This window comes from Nicotiana attenuata, chromosome 4, assembly GCF_001879085.1.
Source record: "Nicotiana attenuata strain UT chromosome 4, NIATTr2, whole genome shotgun sequence".
NCBI lineage: Eukaryota > Viridiplantae > Streptophyta > Magnoliopsida > Solanales > Solanaceae > Nicotiana > Nicotiana attenuata.
This window is the reverse complement of record NC_031992.1, coordinates 2,123,936-2,134,522: the sequence shown is the minus strand read 5'-3', so window position 1 is coordinate 2,134,522 and position 10,587 is coordinate 2,123,936. Positions and strand designations below refer to the sequence as shown.

At 36.8% G+C, this 10,587-nt stretch overlaps 2 protein-coding genes across 2 annotated transcripts; one reads left to right on the top strand and one right to left on the bottom strand.

Annotated features, from left to right (window-relative positions):
• On the top strand, window positions 393–8,488 carry LOC109224813 (phospholipase D delta-like). Its single transcript, XM_019389351.1, has 10 exons — window positions 393–1,502; window positions 3,067–3,183; window positions 3,953–4,147; window positions 4,441–4,722; window positions 4,822–4,890; window positions 5,026–5,173; window positions 6,173–6,321; window positions 6,792–6,956; window positions 7,682–7,882; window positions 8,057–8,488. The coding sequence occupies exons 1-10, from the start codon at window positions 600–602 to the stop codon at window positions 8,348–8,350; spliced, it is 2,523 nt and encodes an 840-aa protein (XP_019244896.1). The 5' UTR covers window positions 393–599; the 3' UTR covers window positions 8,351–8,488.
• LOC109224816 (plastocyanin A'/A'') lies at window positions 8,724–9,775 on the bottom strand. Its single transcript, XM_019389353.1, has one exon. It carries the CDS (start codon window positions 9,448–9,450, stop codon window positions 8,941–8,943), a length of 510 nt encoding a protein of 169 aa, XP_019244898.1. The 5' UTR covers window positions 9,451–9,775; the 3' UTR covers window positions 8,724–8,940.

The following is a 10,587-nucleotide window of genomic DNA, read 5'->3' as shown; positions in this document are numbered from 1 at the left end:
ATATATATATATATATATATATATATATATATATATATATATATTGTATTGTATTATATCGTATATATTTGTATATCATATATCAAATATACTAGTCGATTTTTTAGACAAATTTTCGAACAAGTTTTCTTTTATCCCGAAATTTCCGCTTGTATATTTTAATTTCTTTTACTTTGGAATAAGCGAACAACAACAAAACTAAATAGGGCATAAAGGCAACTTTAAGAATCTATTGGAGTGTCTATTTAAAGAGACATTTTTGGAATTTATTCATTCCAATCCTATCCTCCTCTAGAAACAAAAATAAGAATTTTGGACCGATTGACCAACACATCGCATTGAACACGGAAAGCCGCCACGTGTATAGTTGATTTATTTTAAACTGCAAATTCCAATGCGACCAGCGTGCGTGCCACCATTTTCTCTGCAATATGTTAATTTGCTAACTTTCTGTTTCCTCTAACCACCTCACCACCTTCACACTTTTTCCACCTCCCGTTGGCTACGGCGGAGTACCACCATAGCCGGCGGTTTCCGTTTCACCGTCACATTTTATATAGCACATTGCCTCTACGATCGTTTTGTATTAATAATTATTAATGGCGGATGAGAATTGTGAAAATGTGATACATCTACATGGAGACCTTGATTTGAAGATTCTAGAAGCTCGACGGTTACCTAATATGGATTTGGTTACCGAACGTCTACGTCGTTGCTTTACAGCATTAGATGTTTGCCGGAAACCTTTCACTCGCCGGCGCCGGAAAGGTCACCACCGGAAAATCATAACTAGCGATCCGTATGTTACTGTTTGCTTATCCGGCGCTACTGTAGCGCGTACGCGCGTGATTTCGAACTGTCAGGATCCTGTTTGGAACGAGCATTTCAAAATCCCGCTAGCTCATCCTGTTTCCGTTGTTGAATTCCAGGTTAAGGATAACGACGTTTTCGGCGCGGATTACATCGGCGTTGCTACCGTTCCAGCTCAGAAGATAAAGTCCGGCGAGCTCATTGACGATTGGTTCCCTATAATTGGACCTTACGGTAAACCTCCAAAGCCTGATTGTGCTATTAGACTCCAAATGAAATTCACACATTGCAACGGTAATCCGTTATATAACAGTGGCATATCAGAAGATTACGGCTTAAAAGAGAGTTATTTTCCGGTGAGGCACGGAGGATCGGTTACTTTATATCAGGACGCTCACGTGCCAGATGGAATGTTGCCGGAGATTAAATTGGATGATAACAAGGTGTTCGAGCATAGTAAGTGTTGGGAAGATATATGCCATGCGATATTGGAGGCACATCATTTGGTGTATATAGTTGGGTGGTCAATATTTCATAAGGTGAAGCTGGTTAGGGAGCCAAGTAAGCCGTTGCCGAGCGGTGGGGATTTGACACTCGGGGAGTTGCTTAAGTATAAATCGGAGGAAGGAGTGAGGGTATTGTTGTTGGTTTGGGATGATAAGACTTCTCACAGCAAATTCTTCATTCAAACGGTATGAAACTGAAAGTCTGATATTTGCTATGATTTTCAATTTGCTAAGATTCTGCACCTTGGTATTATATAGTATTAGACTAGTTGGTGAGGCACTTTATAATAATCTACTTTAATATGCTTTCCCTTTTGGAACTTTACATGTTTGTTGGTTCATCTATATTGTACAGTAATAAAGTTCTCTCTGACCCCCTTTTCCTTTATTGGATTTTTGTTCCTTTTCATTTTGGAAGCTGTTATTCTAGGCTGTATCTTTCCTCTTCTAATATGGAAAGTCAAAATTCTGGTTCTTTTCATGTTATCACAGATAGTCACTCAGAAAACCTGCAAAAAAACACCAAAAAGTCCCCAAACTCTGTCTCCCCTGAACTCTTACTACAATTATATCAGTTACAAATATAGCACCAAAATCATACAAGGCAATTTGGTGCTTCAATGTCCTAAAAGAACTCATCTTTGTGCTTGGAGTTGGAATGCAGCCCACAAAACACAATATTTGTCAGCAGTAAAAAGAAAAAAGAAAACAATATCTACTGCTGACAATGACACAAGGAAAATAGAAACTGCTGTCACCTGGTGCTTCTGTTGTTGTGTCATATGAAAGGAAGTTGCTATGGACATGTGGCTTTTGTCACTCTTCTCTTTTTCGGGGTCCATTGGGTTTGTTCCAACTGATGTAGGTGGAATGTCCATCATGCTGGAACATATGAGAGGTAAATCTGGAAATGACACCTTTCTGTCTGTTTTGGACTAATGGAAGGAAGAACGGAAGACATTTGTTAGTGAAAAGATCCTACTTTCAAGATCAAGAGCTCATTTTTGGTTATTGTGTCTGCTTGTGTAATGTGACCTAGGAGAAGTACCCCACTTTTTAGATGCTTGGATTCATCTGTTGGAGGGCATGTTTTTCTTTAAGCTACCTTTAACCCTACTACAATGACTATGCTACCCTAAGACACTTATTACCCTCACAGACATTTGAAAGTTGATAGAATAGCTGCACATCTTCCATGAGCTCATTTAAAGCTCTTGTTTAGCCTATCCCATAACCTATTCTTTGAAACCACCAATAACCATTTTATTATGCTTTACTGTGTGTATGTGCAGTCCCAAGTTACTTTGATTGGTCAAGTTGTGTTTGAAGTTTGGCAGGTTGTAGCCTGACTACAGCAGATGACTGTCTACAGCTTTGATCATGGCGATTAGTGGATTATATAGAAAATGTAGCTAGAGGATTATTGGTGCTTGTTTCCTAAATTTCTTAAAACCCTTTCAAGAGTATATTCTTGGCAAATGAATTACGGACTGAACAGGGCCTTTCAAGGCCATAACTGAATCGCAGACTGTGGGGTTCTGTAGCCTTTCATCTGGCTTACCTCTGCCTGTCTATGTTTCCCTGCTTTGCTAAATATTTGAGTTGGTTGTGGATTAAGATCTTAACTTTTGTTTTTGATAAAGTGGTTATGGTCTTAACTTAATTGCATATATTATGACAATAGCAACTTTCATGTACTTGATAGTCTTTTGATACTCCTGTTTCTGATTCAATGAGCTCTAAATTGCAGGATGGACTGATGTGTACTCATGATGAAGAAACTCGGAAATTTTTCAAGCACTCATCCGTCACTTGTGTGCTGTCACCTCGTTATGCAAGCAGTAAGCTAAGCATTTTCAAGCAACAGGCATGCTTCGTACCACACCAATATTTGTTTCTCCTTGAGTAAATGCTAGTCTACTTATGGACGATTTATGACTTTTAGGGACAACGTCCAAATCTTACAGTTTCTGATTGTGCAAGTCCGAAACTCAAAATTATTAGTCAGCATAGCGAACTGCTGCCTCTTCGTCTGTTTTGGCTCTTTGCCATTTTAATTATCATACTTAAGACCTACAATAAGAAAAATTCAATTTCTTATCTAAGATAGGAGATGCAGAGACCTAACGTGGAAAGGTGTTTTAACTTTGTCGAAAATTTACTTAAAAGGAAAGGAAGAAAAAGCAGAGAGTTAAATATTCAACTTTAATATCAGGCACTTAGCAAATCTTTGTGTCGGATAGACATCTTACACTTAGGTGTAAGAGAGCAGGACTTTAGTGATTCGAATTAAGTTTTCTTTAATCCTTTCATCTTTCTTTTTTCTCTTTCTTTTCATCCCCAAACAACCATTGACCTTCTCTACATTCAAAAACTTAACGGAAGTGCTTTTCTCCTGCCAAGAGAAAATTCAACTGGTAAGGATATGTAAATGTCTAAGATGTGCTTGTATATGCATTATACATTATGCTGTGGAAGTAACTGGTGTACTGCCTCACTTTTTAGACATGTAATCACCTTTCTATGTGCATGCATAATATGGCTCCCTCCAAAGATATGACGAACTTTACAAGTCCCTTTCGTTTAAACCATCCAGAACTCCAGACAAGTTACATTTCTGTTTATATGATATTTAGGTGGTTGGAACCCTTTATACGCACCATCAGAAGTGTGTGATTGTGGACACACAAGCCAGTGGCAACAATCGGAAGATTACAGCTTTCCTTGGTGGTCTAGACCTCTGTGATGGGCGTTATGATACACCTGAGCATAGATTATTCTCTGATCTTGACACAGTCTTCAAGGATGATTATCATAATCCAACATTTTGTGTGAGTATTTTTGACTGGTGGTTTAGACCTCTGTGATGTGGAATGTGATACAGCTGAGCATACATCCTTTTAGTAACCTTGACCTGCCATGTTGAGAATATTCCTGCAAAGATATACTGTAGCATATTAGGCAATTGAAAATCTATTTCTTTAAGAAATTGATTTTAGTTTTTTTAGTTATCTTGATCTTTTACAAGCATATAAAATGATGCTATACTTGTTCTCTGAAAATCTATTTCCGAGTGCTCTCTTTGGCTTTCCTGCTAGAGATATACATATTATCTTTTCAATAGGCAGGAACCAAGGGACCTAGACAGCCATGGCATGACTTGCATTGCAAGGTTGAAGGACCTGCTGCATATGATGTGCTCACAAACTTTGAGCAGAGGTGGAGAAAAGCCACAAAATGGTCAGAGTTGGGAAGACGTTTAAAAAGGATATCTCATTGGCATGACGATGCTTTGATCAAAATAGAAAGAATTTCTTGGATTATTAGTCCTTCCTCTTCTGTTCCGAATGATGACCAATCTTTGTGGGTTTCCAAGGAAGAAGATCCTGAAAACTGGCATGTTCAGGTTCATAAGAACTAGCGTTTTGCTTGACAAAGTAAATTATTGAGTTACTGATTAGGTTTAAGTTAATTCCAGCTAATATTGTTGTTTTAATGTTTATAGGTCTTCCGATCTATTGATTCAGGGTCTTTGAAAGGATTTCCTAAAGATGTTTTTTTGGCTGAATCACAGGTGCATACTCTTGTAGCTTCTTGTTTCTTGAAGTCCATACTGAAAGTTGGCTATCACATGCCACTTGTATATAGCTTTATTGAATTTGTTTAAGTTTCTTAGTGGCAAAGGTCTTTGGTATTTCTGTCACTGCAGAACCTTGTCTGTGCAAAAAATTTGGTGATCGATAAGAGCATCCAAATGGGATATATTCAGGCAATAAGACAGGCACAACATTTTATCTATATTGAGAATCAATATTTCCTTGGGTCATCATATGCTTGGCATTCATACAAAGATGCAGGTTTCTTATTGTCACTATTGCAGTTCCTAATCTTACTTCCCATTATTTATCTTCTTTTGTGCTTTTGGATTGTCAAAGTAAAGTAAGAACCATAACTGAGTTGATATATTACACAAAAGCCAATATTTCTGGCAAAATGTAACTTTTTCTGATTCTCTGTTTGGAGGGTTAGGAGGAGGCTTAGGTGGAGGGTGAATAAGCTTGACTGGAAGGGCCATTTACCTTGTGTAGTTATGAATAAATAACAGAGCGACGTAAAACTGTAGGCAATGGAACCCTTCCATTTCAAAAGTTGTGACACCTTCAATTGTTGAGAGAAATGTTGTGATATTGATGACAACTAGTTAAATTACCCTCATAGTTCAAATCCCACTAAAGGCAAAAGAAAAGGTGATTTCTTTCCATTTGTTTAAGCCATTATGGATAGATTTAGCCGGTACCTATTATGGCGAGGTCGCACAAGCAGGTATCGGAGGATTATTTGAGGTGCTCACAAGCGGGCCCAGGCATTACCATTATACATATACATATACATATATCAATTACCCGTACTAAAACATTTTCCTTATCAAAAAAAAAATTATTTACCCCTGTTAAATGTATTTTCAAGTTCTGGAAACATTCTGTCAAGTTCTGGAAGTGTAAGATAGGAAGAAACTAGATTTTTCCTTGTATTTTCCTTTACACTTACCGAGTATTATGGAGATAAACCTTTTTCTTTTAAGTTAACAATGTCAATCGACTGCTTCTCTTTCCTTCTTTTCCACTTTGTTTAACCAAACAAAGTGTTAAAGACTTACGATGAGTTGAGATTCATCATTGCATGCGTACTGCTTCACTCAATAATGCCCATTAACACGAATCTTCTATACTCAAGGAGCGGTATCTTAATGAGGCTGTTTGGTCTCCTAGAATACACCACTAAACATTGGTTTCCTTTGTTCTGCTTGCAACTTATTTCTTTTCTTTTAAATTGATAACACTTTGCTTATACTTTAGGTGCTGATAATCTAATTCCCATGGAGCTTGCATTAAAGATAGCCAGTAAAATTCGGGAAAAAGAGCGATTTTCTGTTTATGTTGTCATTCCAATGTGGCCTGAGGGAGTCCCCACTTCTGCTTCAGTGCAAGAAATTCTGTATTGGCAGGTGATGCAGCGTACTACTCTTTAAATGTTAGCTTTGTGTATGTTATTTGACTGAGTGATTCTTTTAATAATAAAATAAGAATGTGATTAGCTGATTAGTGGATAATTGAAATATAATGATCCAACTTTTCCGATTACCAGTTCGTAATTTGGTAATTCTTGTCACTAACAAGGCAATAAGTGAGCTAGGCGTGATAATCTGTTTAGTTTGGTGGATAATTGAATCATTCGAGTTTATATCTACCTGAAAAAAAAAATGTCTTCTTTTAGGCTAAAGGCTGTTCCATTATTTGATGTTCAAGCCCCATTTACAATTACATTACAGTTCTTGTTCTTCAGTTTTTCTCTGTTTATTATGTTGATTTAGTTGTAGTTCTATGCCAGCGACAGGCGAGCTCATCAAATATTGTTCTCAGTTCCTCAAGGGTCTGTCTCCTATGCTGTATTCTCATTATCTTGTTTCCCTTGCAGAGGCAAACCATGAAAATGATGTATGGAATCATCGCTCAAGAGCTAAAATCTTCTCAACTTAAGGATGTACATCCTTCTGACTATCTAAACTTCTATTGTCTGGGTAATCGAGAAGAATTACATGGAGAATCAAAGCCAAACCCTGCTTCCTCAAATGGCGATGTGGTAGCAATCTTTCTTCTCATAATATCTGCCTATTCCACTTTCGCTAACCAATGCTTTAAAATCTATATGATGTTCTTGGAATTATTTATAGTTCTATGTGCTTATGGATATTCTCTTTTCCTTTAATTCTGCTATTTCTCCAACTATATGTGCTTGATTGCAAATTTGTAATCATTGAGGCAATCTTTTAAGTAAACTTAAAAAAATGTTTGTCACTTTACACTCAGTACTGACAAGTATCCATGCTAGTTTTCTGGAATAAAGGAAATGAATGTGTTCTAACTCATGTGAAATGAAACTATTTCTTTAGCTGTAATTTTCTTCCTTTAATTTTTTTTTTCTTGCTTATAGCACTACATTGTCTGCTTAACCTCTTCACATTTTTTTCCTGCAAATAGAGTACCCATCAAGTCTTCTGTTCCACATAATAAACCAAAAGAATATTTTTAACAACAATTTTTGACAAGTAATAGGGACTGAGTCAAAAAATATTTTCCAAATAGCTTTTTGATTAGCATGGTAGCATCTGAATCTTTTTTTCTTTTATGTGACAAATATAATTTAAAAAATTTACCAACTTGATGTTGATTTACAAAAGAAAAACTCAAAAGATTCGGATTTGGTTGTATGAATCTTTAGAAATCTAAGACGTTACATCATTATAGATAGTCTTTTAAGTGCACATAATTATGAGAGTAATTCTGCCATGCCACCACTGTCATCAGATCTCAGCTTCCCAGAAATTTGGACGGTTTATGATTTATGTACACGCCAAGGGGATGATAGTGGACGATGAGTATGTTATTTTAGGATCCGCTAATATTAACCAAAGATCTATGGCTGGTTCAAGAGACACAGAGATAGCTATGGGAGCATATCAGCCTCACCACACTTGGGCTAAGAAGAAAAAACATCCACATGGCCAGGTCAGTGAGTTTTTATTTCCCTCATTCTCCTTCCCAAATAAGGAAACTAGAACATTTTTGTGATGATCATAACTAGCAAAAATAATCGCAGTAAACTATTTGTTATCCATTCTAGCCAGTTTACAAAAGGATCTCCTTGACATATTTGATTAAAGTTAACAAGTGCGGCTGCAGGTATATGGTTATAGAATGTCTCTGTGGGCAGAGCATATGGGCAAGTTAGACGATTGCTTCACAAAGCCAGAAAGTTTGGACTGTGTGAAGCATGTGAATAAGGTTGCTGAAGATAATTGGAACAGATTCACTGCTGAGGAGTTCAAACCTTTACAAGGTCATCTTCTCAAGTACCCGGTCAAAGTAGATTCTGATGGGAAAGTAAGTTCCTTACCTGGTCATGAATATTTTCCTGATGTTGGTGGTAAAGTACTAGGAGCTCGGACCAATCTTCCTAATGCTTTGACCACATGACTCTTCCAGCTTTCTAATGCCCATAAATTAACCATTTTTCTAGAGAAACGGTTCTGTCTGAATTCTGCGTCGTGTTAACTAATGTTGTTGTACCATTCTTTGTCTTTATAATGTAATAAAGCATCTTGTTCGTGATGACCTCAAGAATCCCTCCAAATGTACAGTAACTAAAAAGATGATATAATTTCAACATATGTAGAGTGAAAATTTTCGGCCATTTGTTGTATAATCTGATCTGTGTCTGAAAGAATGACAATTTTATTCTTAAGTTTTTTCATTTCTGAGAATACATTTCCTGTTTATATCACAAACTACGATTATGTACTTGAATGAAAAATTCCATACAAGTCAGGGAAAAGGTTGAACTTATTAATTTAATAACAACATTACAGTCCAGAAAAGTTTGTATTAATCATAAAATGACATTATTTAAGTTTTACCTCAACCATGATACAATTTAAATCCCCAGCAACATCAATAAATATGCAACTCTTCTGAGTTCTCCTTACCTCAAAAAGGACAATATTGAAATGAAAATGGTGAAATGATGCGAATTCAAATCAAGTTTTACATGATACAGAGGTGAGAAATTAGTTAACAGTAACTTTGCCAACCATTCCAGCTCCCTGGTGAGGCGCACAGTAGAAACTGTAAGTTCCTTTCTCACTCAAAGTGACAGAGTAAGTCTCCCCTGGTCCATTCAGATATTCCTCTTCAGGCATGGAAATCTTACTTACATCCACACCAGCTGGGATTTCATCTTCGTCAAATACAACGTTGTGAGGGAACCCGGCATTGTTCTTGAACGTAATTTTCTCACCGGCGCTAACACTGAAGTTTCCAGGAACAAAAGCAAGACCGCCATCATCGCTACCAAGCAACACTTCAATAGCCATGGCATTGCTAGCAAGCATTGCACTAGCAGCGGTGGCGACAACAACAGCACCGACGTCTTTCAGAGATGCCTTTACGGCCAACTTGGTGGCGGGGGTGGCAGCAGCCACCTTGGCGGTGGTGCCAACTCTGGAAGTTGAGGAAGCACCAGCCTTAAGGCCAGTGAAAGATGGGATAGCAACAGCAGCAGAGGTGACTGTGGCCATTGTTATAATATGATTCTGATGCTTTTGTTATTGAGTAGCTATTTGAGAATTTGGAATCAAGAAAAGATGGGAAGGGGCTGATGGGGTTTTAATATGAGAAGTTGTGGATTGGAGTACTGAAGGAAGAGGTTGATTCTTTCCATAAATGAGTGGTGTATACTTGTGGATGTTATGTGATGAGATGATGGACTGTTATCTGATGTGAGTGAATGCTATTGGTTGATATGGATTATGTTCATTCTGACGTGGATATGTTTATGTAAGGTGTAAATTGGAGGCCTCGAGTAATGTTGAACCACAAAATTGCTCCACTAGTAGAAGGTTGAAAATATAAATTTCAAGCAGTAGATTTTGATTTTGCATTATTTAACTTTTTGAAAGTCTACAATCAAGTTTGCGATTCACGAACACATAATTCTTTGAAAATACTATTATCTTTGGCAGTGATGATAATATGAATTGAGCAAAATGAAAGAAGTGGCAATCCATATTGCCACCCCAATTCATTTGAAATATATATATATATATAGCTAAAAGGATTTAAAAATATGTAAATTTATGTAAAATTCAAGCCACTACCACACAGGTGGATGGGTAATTAATGACATAGAATTCCTTTTCCAATGTTTATCAAACACCACTAAAAGAACAGAAGTTTCCAATTTTGTGTTCCAACTTTGTGGCAGTATGTTAATAGAAATTAGTGCTCACTTTTTGCAGGTCGTAAGATGATATTGTCCAACTTCCATTTCTTATCTTCAAAAAGATGTCATTATCGGTAATTGTGTGATGTTGAATGAGACACGATTAAGTAACCAAAAAGGCAAAAAAATAGCAGTACGGTGCACTAAACTCCTGTTATACGCAAGGTCCGGAAAAAGGTCGGAGAAGATTAAGAAAAAAATTTAACATGTACACGCTAAAAAAATTATTGCGTAAATTTACCTGTTCTAGCACGATATTACTATGTATGTAGTTATTTTTAGGTAACGTGGTCGTGTTAAAAAAATCATTTACACTCCAAAAATATATAGAAGTTAAATATTGCTTAATATAAGGTTCTTTATAAGGGTAGAGGACTAACCTGTAATGTTCAAGAATTGATGCTCCAGAGTCCATGCGCATTTCTAAATTGAC

Excerpts from the sequence above, each read along its gene's own strand:
- LOC109224816 (XM_019389353.1), bottom strand. The coding sequence starts at position 9,450 with ATGGCCACAGTCACCTCTGCTGCTGTTGCTATCCCATCTTTCACTGGC.
- LOC109224813 (XM_019389351.1), top strand. The coding sequence starts at position 600 with ATGGCGGATGAGAATTGTGAAAATGTGATACATCTACATGGAGACCTT. Across the intron at positions 4,891-5,025 it reads TTTTTTTGGCTGAATCACAG|AACCTTGTCTGTGCAAAAAA; the intron begins GTGCATACTCTT and ends CTGTCACTGCAG. Across the intron at positions 6,322-6,791 it reads AAGAAATTCTGTATTGGCAG|AGGCAAACCATGAAAATGAT; the intron begins GTGATGCAGCGT and ends TTTCCCTTGCAG.